At 39.1% G+C, this 17,287-nt stretch overlaps 1 protein-coding gene across 2 annotated transcripts; it reads right to left on the bottom strand.

Moving 5' to 3' along the window:
- Window positions 1-3,666: 3,666 nt before the first annotated feature.
- Window positions 3,667-14,228, bottom strand: LOC103706455 (homeobox protein knotted-1-like 13). 2 transcript variants are annotated; one of them, XM_008790552.4, is made up of 6 exons: window positions 13,259-14,228; window positions 8,757-8,877; window positions 4,856-5,049; window positions 4,655-4,786; window positions 4,313-4,436; window positions 3,667-4,216 (listed from the first exon to the last, which is right to left on the bottom strand). In XM_008790552.4, exons 1-6 carry the CDS (start codon window positions 14,051-14,053, stop codon window positions 4,188-4,190), a joined length of 1,395 nt encoding a protein of 464 aa, XP_008788774.2. In that variant the 5' UTR covers window positions 14,054-14,228; the 3' UTR covers window positions 3,667-4,187. The 2 variants fall into 2 exon arrangements, with proteins under 2 accessions (XP_008788774.2, XP_008788775.2); XM_008790553.4 differs by having other exon boundaries at window positions 4,300-4,436; window positions 13,259-14,221.
- Between the last annotated feature and the right edge of the window lie 3,059 nt (window positions 14,229-17,287).

Below are 17,287 nucleotides of genomic sequence, written 5' to 3'. Positions count from 1 at the left end.
CACGTGTAATCACTGGTTTGTAGAGCATCCAAGGGATCCAAAATTCTAGTGGCACCCTGTTTCTAACAGCTAGCTTATTTTGAAAGAGAATCAGGTAACTTTGCTAAATAATGTGATGTGCTCTTTATCATTCATGTTTAAGCTTTTTGTTTTTTTGATGCAAAATTATTACTGCACAAAAGTTTTCAAGTCAGTCGGGGAAAAAACATTATAAACTAAAGGAAGGAGTAGATTCTTAAAAAAAAAAGAGAGAAAAGGGCTAAATATATGGCTTAAACTCTCATTCTTTTAAGAATCATTTTTATATAAAATGAAAGGATTTTTTTTTTCTGCTGTAGGAATTGAGGAGCATAATCAATCTCAATTTTATTTAGTGCCTATCATTTGATGTTGGTACAACTGTGTGGCTGGCATTCGTTTGATTTACTTTCTCGCTCTTATCATAGAATCAAACTGAACGCAAGTACTCCGCCACCTGTTACCAGCAACCTTTTCCTGCTCCCTTCTCTTTTTCGAAATTTTAAACTTGGAAAGCAAGCGGTCGACTTGGTGATCAAATAATTACTGGCTACAAATATGCGCATTGAGAGTATAAGAGACGCATAAGCCGCAAGGGTGATGATGTTTTTTAGGGTGAAAGAGGGGTGTAGAGGGGTTCACGGGATTGAGTTTTGGGAGGGTAAAAACTTCATTCTTATATTTTTTTTTTCCTTTTGTTTTTTTTGGGTACAACAGCCCCTTACATCAAAGATAGATGAGTTCAATTAAGAAAATCAGAAAATAGAAGCTGGCTAAACGAATAGAGCTCTTTTGAGTTTTTGCAGCAAGATCGTTGCTGCTCGTATAAAGGGACAGTTGGGAGCTTGCCGCCTATCTAAAATAGCGACAGAAACCCTGCTGTCAATTTAGCCTACATTCCGTTATCCAAATTCTATCAAATCTTGCTTGAAATCTGAACCCAACGGTCGTGTCCGAGGGCGCGGGCTACCACCGTAAATACCCAACTGACCCTCGGGTACCAGGCATCCATCCACCAATAGCTCCAATAAAGCATAGTAATGGTCCATAAAATGCGTGCAACACCCAAGAATGAATACTGGCAAAATGCTAAGAAAGTTGTAAAAGTTCCCCCACCAACAATAGCTGATGGTCTTGCCTGGGGGCAATGTAGGATCGATAACGGCGACCAGAGGACCCAAGATCCGGTCAGAGGGTTTATCTCACCCAAGAGGATTCTCTTCTTTTTCTCCTCTCTCTTTCTCCTCCTTCTATTCATCTTAGACTAGGATTCCAAATCTAGCTAGGCTTCATTTTTATACCATTGTCTTCTTTGATGGTTTTAACAACATTACCTCTTTCTTCTTCTTTTTTTGTGCTGAAACGGATATTTCATACAGCACGGATACGAATACACCCAGCAGAATCTGCAAACAACAAGTTCGGAAATATACCGGACAAGTCATCCTCTCTAACCCATGGAGTGCCTTCTGAGTGGCTCGCGACATACACCACCATCCAGTCCGCCACCCCGTTAGCCTCGCGATATACGTGCATAGCCTGAAAAGTAATCTTCTCCCTTACCATCAATCATACATCACGGAGCAAAGGATGAACTCTTTCATTGCTGTGAGGGTCCTTCTGGACCCAACTAATCACCGTGGCCGAATCGTCTTCCAAGAGGATGGAGCTTGCTTGAAGTACACGTCGCGCATACCGCAGTCCTTTCCAAGCCGCTCATAGCTCTGCCCCTAGGATCGAGGTGTCGAAGATCTGACAACCCTCTGCTGCCATTGTGCTGGAGCTCAGACCCCTGATAACAAACCCGATCCATCTCTTTTTGCCTCCATTCAGAACTGAGCCATCAAAATTGATCTTAAGAAAACTCAAAAATAAAAAGCTTCATGTGAAAAATATCATATAAGAAGCTGGGGCTCCGGTATCATCACAACTTATTTTCTCAGTGCACCCACTACATTTGCAGTCCTGATCCATCTCACGGCTTTTTTGCAATCACCTACCTAATCATGAGAAGATCCCCGGACACGATATGCTCTGGAGTCTGGTCTAGGGAGGAGAAACCCATAATTGCAACTCTTGCATTTACCAAACAAGAAAAGGACTATTCGACAATCAGATCGGTGCGGTGACTGTGAGAATAGTATTCAGGTGCAGCACAAGTTACGATAGCAACGGAGTTCCACATGAGAGTGGAGTCCAACCTCCAAGTTCGCTTTCTAATAGTTAGGTGTGACTCGGCATCTGCCCCTCAAATCCATCCAACTACTTGAATACAATACGAGCTCTCATTGAGAGAAATGGCCGGGGCTTCGCCATTAAAGATGAATAGATGCGGGAATATTCAGGTCAAACATCTCGGATTGCAGGAGCCGCCTCTACAAAATATTGCAAGTTATAATAAAGTTCGCATCAAGATCTAACAACAATCGTGCTCATATCCTGACTAAAACAACTTCATGCATCTCTGAATCTTTGTTTTGGCACCAGAGATCAATTCATTGTTGCACCGCAAACTTGAAAGCTATTGAATTGGTATATGTAATTGTTTCATAGAGTTGAATGAAAAATGATTGCTAATGACCTTTCTATAGAAAAATTCCGTTGCAAGGACATATATCAAAATTTTCTTGCAATTCAAATACACTTTATAGAATACACCACTTATATGCTTGACCATACAATTACTATATTGAAACAGAAGCAATCTTTCACTACAATTGTCAAACGGACTCCATGTCTGCAACATTTGCTCAAGTTCTTCCAGTAAATGCCTATCATGCTGTCACACCGGGGAAGGAGCAAAGTCTCCTGCAGAAAGGATATTAAATGAATGCATTGCTCATTGTGTATCCACCGAATTGTTGAGCCCGTGCTAATAAAGAGCTCTATTCATCAATTTCATTGCAGTGCACCATATAAATCCGATTTCTCCATGATCGAAGAGGAACACCGAATTTAATGTGAACTATCCAATACTGCGAGTATTCAGGAGAGTCACCAGACTCGATGTACATCACTTTGACTACTGCGAGTATTCAAAAAAATCACTAAACTCGATATGAAACATTTTGGCCACTACGAGTAGAATTAGACTAGATTCGAAAGCAATATCTGCCACATCAAAAAGTCGAGTCATTTGCAAATTTCCAAAAATCGTAACTTGGTCATATGTTGGCCGATTGAGTTGATATTTTTTTAAAATTGAAAAACTTTTCAAGATTGACAACAAAAATTTTGATTGGCGCAAAATTCCAATATTTAGCCCCCAAAACGGACGAAAATTTTCTTTTTAAATAAGATTTTGATCGAAAAAAATCAAACAAAGCGACAAAAAAAAGAGTTGATTTAAAAATTAAATTTTATCTTTTTAAGAAGTTTATTTTTTTATAATATTTTTAAATTTTAAGTCCAACCCAAATTGTGAAGAATACCTTTACTAGTATTATAAATAGAGGTCATGTATCTCAGTCTAAAATATACGAATGATCAATGAAAAAAAAGAGGTCTTACGACTTTCACGATTTCTTCCATCTTTTTTTAATAATTTTTTTTAAAAAAATTTGAGCTGAGAGGGTTGAAAAAAATCTTCCTCCTTTTTAATCAAATCATTCCATCATTTAACCCTTCATCAAGGCCAAGCTCCAAAAATTCCTGCGATAACTAGGGCATTTTTCAGATACAAACACATCTACCAAAATACATACATGTATACTTAAGTCCGCTCTGCTACACGATGCAAAATCACTATTGTCATTGTAACAAATCTTAGTAGTGCATCATAACAATTTATTTCATTGCACCCAGACCTCTGCCTTTTTATAAAAATACATGTATAGTGGTAAAATAAAACATAGTCTACCAATACGTGGGTGACAAAAGTTGAAGACTTATCTTTTGACATTATCTTCTCCGCTACTACTGCCGTAGCACGCATTAGTATATCTGACACACTTGCGGAAGCTGCAGGACGATTCAAATCAAGCATTTCCAAAACTATCACCTATTAAGTGCTAACATCAGCTTTCTTCATAAATTATGCATGGGTTATCATATGAGGATCCCTGCAGATTCCTGTGCATCCCTTGATTCAGATTTATCATGCACTGATTTTTGCCAAATTATCCACAGTAACAGTGAAAATGGCTTGCAGTGGAGCCTCGTTTCTATCCTCAGCCAGTCATCTTGGCAGTGTCATCACCTGCATTACTTCAAATTTAAATAAGCAGAAAGTTCTTAAATAAAAACAAACCTTTTAGGGTATAGAAGCTTGCTATTGTGTACCTTTTGCGCTTACTTTTCAGAGCACTGGATGATGATGGATTGCTGTGCCAGTTCCTTTTCCTTTGATTGATGAACCAGTTATTTATCTGCTTTAGTTGTAGTCCTGTTTCCTCCACTAATCGTGCCTTGTCATCCTCCTGGAAGCATGCAAAGCATATGAGATTATTAAAGAGTTGGTGCACCACAAAACCAGCAAGATGCCAAAGAAGAAAATTTAAAAAAGAAAGAAAGAAAGAAATATCACTGACAATAGTAAAACAAACATACAAGGGTCAAAGGAAAATAAATTACTGCCAAAGCTAGTCTATAGTTAGATTGGAGTGACAAGGGCTAGATGATCGATATCTTCACTTACTGTTGGGTATGGCCACTTAGAGTGGGCCTGCCACCAAGCCTTCAAAACAGAAGTGGTATCCCCTGGGAGTTTTCCAGCCCTCCTCTTGCGCAGAATCTCCTCCCTTATGTCGACAATTTTCTCTTTGTACCCCTACAAATTTACAAACTTCGATTGGCAATCTATACCTGAATACAACCCTACAAAACATTACTTCTTTACCTGTTTCAGTTCATGCTTCAGCTCTTGCCTGACCCGTTCCATCAAGGACCTTTCAGTCTCTGTTGGAACAAGGGGGCCAAATCCCATGCTATCAGGTCCATCCAAGCTTCCATCAAATAAATTTGTTTCACTGTCTGCCTGGTCATCATCATCATCAGACATGGTAGCACCTATGCCCTCACCAGGAGAGACACCTGCAATACCGACACATTTTTCAACAATCAATGCTCCTCAGAAATCCTCAACATAACGGTGTGTACACGAGTCATAAAGAATCTATAGTTGGTAAACCTCCTTGAACTTGTAAAAGACAGCATTATTTGTTACATAGTATGTCCATGTAGCACATCATAGTCATACTCAGATAAAAAAAAATTTAGGCAGACAATCTGATCCAAGTAACAATCCTACTGGCAATAGAGGAAAGAGATGATTTGATGCAAGACTGCAGAAAAAAATCTGAGGAAAGACGTATTCTTCTGAATTATATGTACCCGCGGGACTAATTTAAAAAACCGGTAGAGATATGCAAGAACAAACAGTTTTTATTGGAAATATCCCTCTAACGAAATAGCACAAAAAACGGACAAATAAAGGTATTTGTTTTCAAAATGTTGCATAATGGGACTACCTTCTTCCATAATGATGCTTATTGGAGATGATGGATAAACATTAGCAGGCTTTTATGGGAGATTTGGCAGTATGTTCTTTCATAAAGTCGCTTAGAGGCTGTTTGCCTGAAATTCAATTGCATGCAATTCAACTATATGCTGCAATTCAATTGCTTGCAAAAGCAATATGGCTACCCTGAAGTTGAGATGGTAAGGTTACCCCCTTGAAAAAAGTAAACTTTTAATTTTTCTGTCATCGTACATATTTTTTTTTAATAATTACAATGGAAAAATAATATTGCTATTATATTATTATTGGACTGGTATGACAATAATTTCTATAGTAATTATGTAGTAATTGTTCAATATATATAATTAGATATATTATTACAATCATATATATTACCGTATGCATTATAATAACTAATAGTTATTATATAACATTCATTATGATTACTATTATAATATTATGTATAGATTATTATAAGAATCACTATGATACAGCAGCAGCAGCAGCAGCAATAAACCCACCTGTCTACTTTCCAAGTGGTGAGCATATTCTGCATGCTGCTTTCCAATTGCATAGAATCTTGTAATTGGAATTGAGACCAATTTTGGCTGCAGTTTCAATTACAAGTTTTTGGCCTCTTTTTGCAATTGAACTGCAGCCTGCAGTTGCATTTTCAGGCATCCAAACACTTATTTTGGCACCTGAAATTTGATTGCATCCACCTGCCCTCCGAATTGTAGGCAAACAAACAGCCCCTTGTTGAAGATGACAGAAAAATCATCTGGCTTTTATCGAAGAACTGCAGAACCAGAAAATATTTGAATTTATCTAGACAATCCTATAGAAAAGGTAAATAATCCCAGGTGGTATGTGGTGGTGCAGACAATCATTCTACTACTACAAAATAAAAACTACTGTGGAGATTTAGACACTTTCATATTTATTTCTCATTTTTTCTACTTTATTTTCCAGTGGTCCATTTAACGAGTTGTATCTCCTTGATGCTTGCCGGCAATTTCAAGCTCTTGTTGGCTTGGCCAATCTTTCTCTCTATTTTATAATTTTAGTATCCCATCCCCTCTCGATAAAACTTGATGCAACTCAAAAAGAATTGCATTAGTAGGTGGGAGATTGGGATTCATTACTCTTATGAGCCTGCACATGTTTTCGCAACGCAAGTACCTTTGTGTGATTACAAGCTTCCATCGGCGAATGTGATAAGCATTATGACTACTCAAGATTTTCTAACAAATAATGCACTTAACATACGTAACTTACAATACAAATACAAGGTTATAGGAATTTCTTCAAATAATTAGGCTTGCTGTTTCAAAAAAAATAATGGAATGTGATATTATGTGATAATGATAGAGGCCTAAGCTGTCAGAGATGAACAAATTTATGACAAAAACACAACCAAATGTGCCTTTGTGCCTTTTCACATCATGTATTGTTAATTTTTACTCAAGAACATGGGAAGTGCTAAGAAGAAATGATGTTTTGGAGAATTTTGGAATATTGATAATGTTACAGATGCAACTTTGGAGAAGTATAATCTAGAGATGGCAAAGCCAGAAAAAAAGGTAGACAAAGAACATAGATATAGATACAGAAATATCAAAGGAGCTCCCAATGACATACTATAGGGTTCAAAGAGAAAATATTTTTAGGTAACTGTTAAGACCATGAATGCTATTCGTTATAAATATGTTGGACAAAGAAGAAGATGCAAATATCCGATATATGCTAAGGAGAGAAGAAAATGACAAGTTGGACAGAAAACCAATATTTGGGATGACATGACACCTATGCTGCAGCAAAAACCATCTGAAAATGAACGGTGACAATGTACATATTAAATGTGGTCAGGTGAAGAGATTATCAGAGGTAACTTAGTTAATAGAAGAGATTAGATTTGAGTTGAAGATTTGGAGAAGATGATAGGGTAGCTAAGAAAAGTATGTAGTAGTAAGAACTTTTGCATAGCTTGTAGTCACCAAGTTTCTATCGATATATAAATGACAAAAAGGCTCCGCAAATTAGGGCATGGGTGAAACTATCTATATGTCTCCTAGTATGCAAGCAAACACAGAAGACTAAGAACCTGAATGGGAGATTCATGTACATAAGCAATTTGCATATGATGACAGTTTCAACTACTAGTAATAGGGAGAAGAGGAGGGGAAAAAAGATTGTTTATAGTGTTTAACTACCATAAAAGAAGCCCTCACTCTGTTTAAGTATTATTATGAATTTTGAGACTAAGAAATTAGATAATTTAATATGATAATTGAAGAAGAACAACATATTCAGTACATAAATGATAGATGTGTTAATCAGCTAGGAAGTAAGATTCGCAATAAAAATAGTACAGTATGACAGCAAGATCTAATTATTTAGACTTAATATAAGTTTTGTGAAATCTTTGTTTTTTGAAAAATGGGGCCACAAGCATACTGCAAATTACAACCCATGAAGGGCATTTTTGTAATTATCCTTCAGTTCATCCTAGGTGCATCTGCACATCTTTCGAGTCATAAATTATCCATAAAATGCCAGCTACATATACACTTTAATTAATTAACTTATTACATACTAAATATAAGGTCATGTTCTCAATCAATGAAGCAACTAATATCTACTACATCTTTGAGCTACTCATGAAGCGAAACCTTTCAGTCTAGTGCTTTAAATGTGATGACAACAACATTGGATTTAAAAGGCAAGATAAGTCTCAGATATCTACTATTTAAAGTCATGTTATAATATCGGCAGCCAGGATGAAGTTGTTACACTGGATCTACCATGTTGCATCCATGTACAGTTCAATTGTGGAAAGCTCTAGCATAACCATAGAGCCACTTTGAATTTGTCATAAAAGAAAATATTCATAGAAGTGTAAATAATAATTCCTCCTCAATATATAATAATTTTTCAATGATTTATGAGTTGACATACACCAGCATGCAAGTATAGTGTGTGAGTCACTTTTTGCTGGTTATGGCCATGAAACAATGGTCTATGCTGCTGTTCCATGCATGCTGATCAATGTCTACTGGCATGGACTAGCACAAAGCAGCACCAAAGCACATACTTTGAAATGAGGCCCCAAACACATGATCAACATGGCATGGTATGTACAATTAGCGACTCATATCAACCTGTGATCAGCATATGTATTGCATGCAACAATTGAATCCATATTATATTTTAGATTTTTTTTTTAACTTCTACTGCATGTGTGCTTATCCATTTTCAAAAAATAAAATATAAAAGTCACCTGTGAGGCTTTGTAGGGACTGTTCAAGCTCCCAGCAAGCCATAACTGCTTCCATTGCATGAACACGCACATGCTGTTGTAGTTGTTCTTTGAAGGAACATAGTAGCAAGACATAGTGTGTCTAACCAAAAGCAAGAATCATATATTAGTACACTCATGAATGTTCTGAGACAACAGATTTAAGAGAAGAATCCTAGAAAGTATTACAATTCTTTATTAAAGCATGACAGCTTTGAGTTTCAGCAATATTCTCTGTAGATTCCATATGTCAATTTTCCAAACAAGAATGCCCTTGAACTTTTTCAAAAATATCTGTTGCTCTTCAGCAAATCTTAGCAAAAATGGAAATCTGTTCAGTCAATAAATGCCTTCTTTTTTTTCCAAAAATAAACATGGTGGCACACTAGTTTCTTTTTCCTCTACCTTTTTTCATATTTTGATTACTTGATTCGCTCATCTTTCTGATCACAAACTAATTAACCTATTCTAAATCGATTAAAATATTTCAATTTAAAATTTACAGATCGATATAATTATTCAATTTGGAATCTTCCATCTCCATCTAGTAATGTTTTCCTTTTAAGTTTCCCTCCCTCAGCAATCCATTTTATGTAATCTGATATTTTTATTTAAAATATAAATACTATATTTTGTATATAATGAAATTTTAAATTTTAAATTTTAAATTTTCCTTTTCCCCTTAACCATGCATTGCACGTGCTCAGTTGCTTGTTTCTTTAAGAACAGAGCTCAGGTTCAAGACAGTGAGATAGATATAGAGAGAGATTTTCAACTTATATTTTCCAACATTGGATTTGGTTCACCATCGCACAATTCATTAACCTTTGAAAAATGTCAGAACAAACATCATGCATAGTTACATCACCAATAGATTGAGAGCCATAGCACGCATGCCTATGCCAATCAACTAAATCAAAATGTGTAAATTTGGACACATAAGCATGTGGAGTTGCTATGGTGAAACAAATAGTTTAGTTCATAAATGAGAAAACAGGAGACCCTCCTAACTATGATTTATATTTTCGACACCAGTTTCATGTCTTCATTTGGTTTTTGAGTTTTGAACTGATATGTAGCTTGTAGGGCTGGGTTGTTGTACTATTTGGACTTGTTGGGCTCTCTTGGACTTTTTCTTTTCCTCTTCCTTTTCCCTCCCTTTTTCTGACTTTCTTCTGCTCCTAGAGCATGAGAACTTCATACTTTCTTCTTTCTTTTTAATAAATACAGGTGGTCCTTCTGTACCTCCCTCCCAATTAAAAAAAACATAGCATTAAAATAAATGTAAACATACAGTGACATATCTGACATTTCTGTGCAAGTTAACTATTTGATATGCAGTCATTACTATGTTGCATTAACCTAAGTGAGTCAGTCCAACCCAAGCATATGACTTGAAAAAAGATAGGTTGGACTTGGGCGTGAGAAAGCACTCTTAGGAGTGAATGGGCAGCGCTCGCCATATTGAATTTGTGGGATAGGTCCTAAGCCTGGATCTTTAAAACCAAATTAAATCAGGTACAAGCTTTACAAGTTGGCTTAGGTGAACACCATGTGACCAAATCACATCCCTAAGATCAATAAAGCTAAAGTTATTGTTCGACAATCACAAAATTCTTCAAAAACATCAAGTTGGTTCTCAATGATTTTATCTTGGCAGTTAGGGAGTCTAAAGTCCTCAAAAGCTATGTTTTATGTTCTGTTATAAACCAAATTAAGAGACCGTTCCCCCATATGCATGAGGCCTTTGTGTTCCTTCGTCCATTACAATAATGTATTGCTAATATATACTCCCCTTCCTCTGGCCATAGGAAACTTGTTGATAATTCTTTCATTGGACCGTTCATTTGGTAAGAAGCATGGTACAGGAGGCATGGGACAATTAAGCACAACATCTATAGTACAATTACAGGAGTCATGATTGCTGGCGATGCAATAAGCACCTTCATCGACAATAGAAAGCAGGACAAGAAGAGTGTGTCAAACACTTAAATCATGCAGCAAGTAAAAGGATATATAAGCTCATAACACACAAATACCATGGTTTGTGACTACACCTTTGCCACACCATGAGCAATTATCTTATGACTATGGTTTTCAAAAAATAATGAAGTTAACCAAATCATACAATATACCATCACTGAACTGATCGAGCAATATCTATCTTACTTAGCATTATAGATTTCTTTATTTCAAAAGGATTATGGGAAGGAGAGGACAAGTCTTGTCTTACCGAGCCTTTAAGATAGCAGAGAAACCATGATCCAGCAGTAGGATAAAGTGTGTTAAGTTACCGTAATACTATCCGAGAATATGGACAAATTGCAGAATTTCTGCAAAAATAATGGGAACATGGAATAACACAACCAATGTAATGTTAGCAGGAAGGGCAGCATGCAGAACTGGTCGAGTACTAAAATAAGTGTCTGAAGTGTATTAAATTGCACATTTCAGAACTGAAGTGAAAAACCTCTGCCTCTCAGATATTCGAGTGCTACAAGATCTTCTACAAGATTCAGGGACAAAGGTCCTAAGAATACTATTGGCATTGTAATCATTATTAGATGCAAATAATGTCATCCATGTAAAGCAATACAACAGCAGGAGAACCCTTAAGGCACAAGTCAATGGGGGATGGTCAACAATGACCGAACGTCAACATCCTTGCAAATAATCAAGGGAAATTGGAGTAGCAAAAATAAATAAAATTAACAAACGAAATCCATACACTTTCGATTTACAAGAAGAAGAATATTATTACAGTCAATTCTTATGATCCTAAACTATACAAATTTATATTTAGAGATGACTAACATTTCTTGGTCTTCATGGTTGGGATTTCCAACCTAGTATACATGCAATATGTAAAGAGATAAACTACTTAATACGATAAGTGAATTGATTTTCTGCCTAATACGGCAGAGCTCTTTCCTAATTGAAAGAATGCATTGTATCAAGAGGTATAGAGGGATGAAAATAAAGGGAAAGGTGCTAAACAACACACTTAAACCATCCATAATGGTGTCACTTCATTAGAAGTAAAATTGTAGATGTAGTTTCGCAAGTAAAAGATTTGTTCAACTCCGGATTCAAGGAAAGGTCCAAAAAGGATATAGAGTTTAGATTGTTAAATAGGTTGACATTAGTTGGAATCAAAATTTCATAGCATTTATTTCAGTAGTCTCTTCAGAATGATTCACCAAGTCTAGTCTCGTGAAGATCGTCGAGCAATCATTGCTCATTTTTCTCCTTTCTCCAAAACCTATTGATAAGGAACGTGTTCAAGTGTAACGAATAATAAAACTTTTCACATATTTGTTAACATAGCGTTGGACAACTAATTCTTTCCTTTCTCCATGGCCTGCTTGCCATGACCAGCCTTACTCAAACTTGCGGCTTGATTAGAGTACCTAAATTGCTTTCTGGTTAACTGCTGACTTTCTTTGCTAGCTCACCCAAAACTCTAAGTAAGTTCAATTTAGTTGTTTCTTAGCATATTTCTCCATAATATATGAAATTATAAAAGAAAAGGAACTTGAATCAGAAGACCTATGACGACACCAGCCCTTAGTTGTAAACTTGCAGTTGCGATGAAAGAAAAGTGTGCTGTTTTTGGTGACTTTGCTCCCATTTCCGACATATGAAACCTTCAGCATTCGTTATGTAGTCACCAAATTAAAAGCTATCCTTTGTAAAATCAGTTTCCTTGATATAAGAATAAATGACAAGCAAACATTTAATACTCCAATATTTACTCCATGGTCATGCCTTGTCCAGCCAGACCTCATTGCTATGTTGAACACACGACTGAGATTGGTCCATAGTATTGGGTTCCACATTGCTCACGAGCAGTCAAGAAGAATCACAGGGTGGATAGATAAGCAGAAGATGAGAATGAAGAGGCAAGGAAAGTTGGCATGGCTGAAAAAACATGGCCACTTAGCATTTCCTTATATGCCATGCGTGATACATGCATGATGTATTAACATCGAGCAAATTTAGAAGACTAGACTAAACAGAAGAGTCATATCTCTAACAGAGAGCTGAGAAAATGTTTTCCTTGAGCAAGACTATCCAGAATATATAACCAGCGAAAAATTCCTCAGAACAGATAGCTCAAAATACGGTATTTCTAATATCCCGTTGTGATAAGATCCAAAGGTTTAACAACAACAATAATAATGCTTTCCTAGAATTTAGCGTTCCCAAAGTGCTTGCATTCGAAAATCTATATTTTCTTTCTTCCTTAAATGCTTCTGAGTTCTGACGACTAAAAGGCAGATCTTTCTAACTGTTTTCTCAATCCCAAATCTCTTTGCACCAAGAAAACAACAAAATAACCATTTTTAAAGAGTTGGCGGACAGAAACATGTAAATCTGTTCAGATAGACATCAAGAAAGATGGATGGAGAAGGAAACGAAGAAGGATAGATTAGAAAGCAAAGAAGACGCGAAGAAAAGAAAAGAAAACAAAAGGAAATTACCATGAACTGATCGAGCTCCTTGTTGTCTCCGAGCATCTGGTTGCCGTGACCAAGCACCGAGTACTTGGCCACCACGCGCTGAGATTGGCCCAGCTGACCGTCGATCCGCGGCAGCTGGTCCACCGGCGTCGCGATCCGGAGGCACGCCACGTGTGCCGACAGCAGCTGCTCGTACAGCGGATGCGCCAGTATCTCCGCCTTGTACCTCGCGTTCTGCCACGAGCCCTCTTCTACCTGCTCCCCCGCCCGGCCTCCTCCGCCGCCTGCCGGCCCCTGCAAGCCCGCCTCCCCTTCCCCCAGCTCCCCTCCACCGTGGACCTGCTGGCCACTCCCCCCTGCGTCGGAGGAGATCGCCGCGGCGATCATGGAGTCACTGGACACCGGCACCTCTTCATCGCTCCCGCTCCGCTGCAGGATCGCCGTCCGCGAAAGAAACTGCCCCCCACCGCCGCCGGAGGCTGCGGCGCCGCCCGCTGGCGACGCCGACGAGTCGGAGGTGGATTGGAGGTGGAGGAAGCTCCCGTCCACGTAGTGGTGAACGTGCTGCCGGAGAATTGCGCTGTTGAGCCACGTCGGCCCTCCTCCTCCGCCGCCTCCGGCGGCAAGCGACGGCTTCCCGGCCGCCTCAGCGATTAGGCGGTGAAGGTCCTTGCCGTCCTTGGCGTCGGATGAAGAGGAGGAGGGCTGGCCTCCATGCTGGTTCATAGTTCTGAGCACCGCCGGGCCCTCCCCCAAATGCTTCTCCGAGTACTGCGGCAGCCCCATCTCGTGCGACAGGTGGTTGGGGAACGCCATCCGCTCACCTGCCCACCCCCGGTGCCCCGAGTCACGTTAACCCAACCACCACTCCCTAACTCCCTCTTCTTAGCGATAGACAGAAAGAACGAGATCGACAGGACGTTGAAAACCCGAAAGCCACCACGACGACGACGACGACGACGACGACGACGACAGGGGAAGGTCGCTATGACAACTATAAGCCCTCCTCTCCTGAAGAACGAAGCAACAAGACCATTAGTTGTCGCTAATCGTTGCTTCTAACCATTTATTTAAACGATAAGAAAATTCGCTTCTTTGTCATTATAATTTGTAAATTGATTAATTTGATTTTTTTCAAATGATTAAAAAATTCGAAGATATCGATTAAAATAATAATTACGACGCAAAGGTTGGCTGGGGGCCGTTTTTCGGAATTTTCCGGAAACAGCTTCGAGGGCTCCGAAAACCGCCTCCTGGTTCCTGTTACCGCCGCCTGATCGGACGGAGATATTGGTGCTTCTTGGAGGATAGTGGGGGCGAGAGTTAATGCGCGGCAGTAGTGATGCAAGGGAAAGGATAAATATACCCCTTTATTTTTAGCAAGCACACCCGGTTTTGTTTCTAGAAAAGAGAGTAGGTCTATGCGGTAACAACTAACAAGAACAAATAGCAGTGTTGTAATAAGGAAGGACGGGGACGGGTGGAAAAGGACGGGCAAGAGAGATCTTGGGATCGCTCGTTCCATCGGTTCGGGACAGTGACGGTGGGACACGTGGCGGGAGGAGGAGTGGGGTGGACCACTGCGTAGGGGACCGCGGGCCGAGCACGCCTGTCGTGGTGGTCCAGTGAAACGGAGCCACGTGATAGAGGAGGTCGTAGGGGCCCGGGAATTTTGACCTTTGAGTGGGTTGGGAGCCGGAGGTGGGGCTCCACCTATTTTGTACCTTTTTCGGTGCCACGTGGTCCCCGTCAACCTGACCTCTGGTAGGACCGTTACGGAGTGTCGACGTAATCCGTTAACTGTTATGGTGTTGATATTTTTGATTTCATATATTTCGATAAAGCAAATTAATTTGGTGCAATTGTTAATGCGAGTCTTATTTAGCTAGAGATGATTTATATATGGTGAACATATATAAATGTGTACTTTATTGTTTTTTTGGCATGGTATTAAGTGAGTTTGAATTCTGAAAAATATAAAATATGCAAATTATTTTTTTATACAAAAAATTCAAAAATGTAAAGTATGCTGTGCGCGCCTCTCGTTTACAGATTTTTTTATGAAATATTTATTTTTATTATTTTTTATAAAAATGTTATAATAAGTAGCTAGAAATTACATATGTACAACAACTTTGTTGAGATATGCGCATCTATAAAATTATCTTGATAACTTTAATTTCATTCTTTGATGTTTTTGGAGAAATTTGCACCGAAAATGTGCATCTATACAATTATTTCCTAAAATCAAATTTAGATGTTATGTCCTAGAGTCTTGTCAAAAAGGCATTTCATGAATATAATAAATTTAGCATAAATAGAATTATTTTTAAAAAAAGTAATGATATAATGTACGCAGAAATTATGCTAAAGAATAACGCTAACAAATTAAGATCGGCATCCATATTTATGTCTTTGAGAGCATAGCACCCAATTATGTAGTTTCTACACTCTAGGATAAATGTTAAACTTTGCTTTTTCGGATTATTAGATAGGGTAAGTTCTAATCATGCTTATAGTCTAAACACCTCGCTTCATAAATTTATGAAACAAGCATAGCAAGTGAATCACAGGCAAGATAGCAACACACCAAACATTTAGCTTTCCTCACTAACTACATTTCTCTTAAGTATATGCTACTTATTTATTATATATTTCCAAAATAGAAGCTTAACTCGTACGAAGCTCTTCCTTTATTACATGGGCACCAATACCAAATATACTCCACAAACATTAAAATTCATTGCTCAATGTACATAAAATTTTGACTAATAATTTTTTTTAATTATTATAATTTATTATATGATTATATTGTATTTCAAAAAAAAAAAGAAGAAGAAGAAACACAAATGTACCTCATGCCTTGTGGGAAGTTGATGTTAATAATACTAATGTTAATAACAAAAATTTTTGCAGAAAGGCTATGTTTATGCAAAACTTCACTTACCATGATGACGAAAAGTTTTGCTCGGTAATTATTAAAATTTATTACCTAATGCGCAACTATTGAATTATTTATTATAATTTATTATATTATTATGAAAAAATGATAAAAAGTTTGTACGGTTGCCATATTAAACAGCAAGCACAAATCCTACCGTTTTGTATCAACGCTTGCAGACCAAGTCCGTTAAAAGCCGTTAAATCCCCGTTAACGGGCATTATTGCTGATTCCCATCTGCACCCCATCGCGTGAAGTAGCTCGAAAGCTCAGAGAGTGGTCCCCTTCCCCACACCCACAGTCCCGCACCCACCATCGGCTCCGGTACCAACGTGGTCCCCATTTATACGGCCCAGTTGTATCCACGTGGCACGACATCGTCTCCTTTCGCAGCTGATGCTGCTGTGCTACTAGTAGCGCGGTCCCCGCCCTCCCCCGTTCCGCGCCCCTGCCCACCGGGTGGTTCTATATACACCCCCCCTATTGCTCAGGACACCCCCCAAAAATTAAAAAAAAATTAAATACTCTCTACACCCCCCCATTTGCTAAGGACGCCCCTAAAAAATTAAAAATTCCTAAATTACCCCCACCCTCCCCACCCCCTCACCTAAATTGCTCTCTACACCCCCCAAACCCCCCCCACCCCGCTCTTCCCCTCCAAAACACCCGCCGGCGGCCAAACCCCCTCCGTCTCCCCCTTCTCCCTCTCGTCGCCGGTCGGTGCATTGCACCTCGCCAACGCCCAAAACTCCCCCGTTCCCCCTTCTCCCTCTCGTCACCGGCATTCTCCCGATCTCCGACCACCTCGCCGGCTTCTCCCGGAACCACCTCCCCGGCCATCTCCCGAGCAACGAGCACCTCGCCGGCGCCTCCACGACCACCTCGAGGTAGCTCCCCCCCCCGCCTCCAGTGCTCCGTTCGGCACTGGATCGCCGAACAGAACCCTTCTGTTCGGCTGAACAGTGCCGAACAGAAGCCTTCTGTTCGGTAACCCTCAACCGAACAGAAGGCTTCTGTTCGGCACTGTGCAGCCGAACAGAAGCCTTTTGTTCGGCGATCCAGTGCCGAACGGAGCACGAACCGTGAAAAAAAAATTTCGAAATAAGGTG

The sequence above is a fragment of the Phoenix dactylifera genome, chromosome 7 (genome assembly GCF_009389715.1).
Source record: "Phoenix dactylifera cultivar Barhee BC4 chromosome 7, palm_55x_up_171113_PBpolish2nd_filt_p, whole genome shotgun sequence".
Classification (NCBI taxonomy): Eukaryota; Viridiplantae; Streptophyta; class Magnoliopsida; order Arecales; family Arecaceae; genus Phoenix; species Phoenix dactylifera.
Note: the sequence above shows the minus strand (reverse complement) of the source record. Positions and strands in the feature narration are given on the sequence as shown.

What these genes read in the sequence shown, in the direction of transcription:
- LOC103706455 (XM_008790552.4), bottom strand. Translation starts at nt 14,053, where the DNA reads ATGGCGTTCCCCAACCACCTGTCGCACGAGATGGGGCTGCCGCAGTAC. An exon ending in TGAAGCATGAACTGAAACAG is followed by an intron (nt 4,787 to 4,855) that starts GTAAAGAAGTAA and finishes GTAAATTTGTAG; the next exon opens with GGGTACAAAGAGAAAATTGT. An exon ending in ATCATCCAGTGCTCTGAAAA is followed by an intron (nt 4,217 to 4,312) that starts GTAAGCGCAAAA and finishes GAAGTAATGCAG; the next exon opens with GTGATGACACTGCCAAGATG.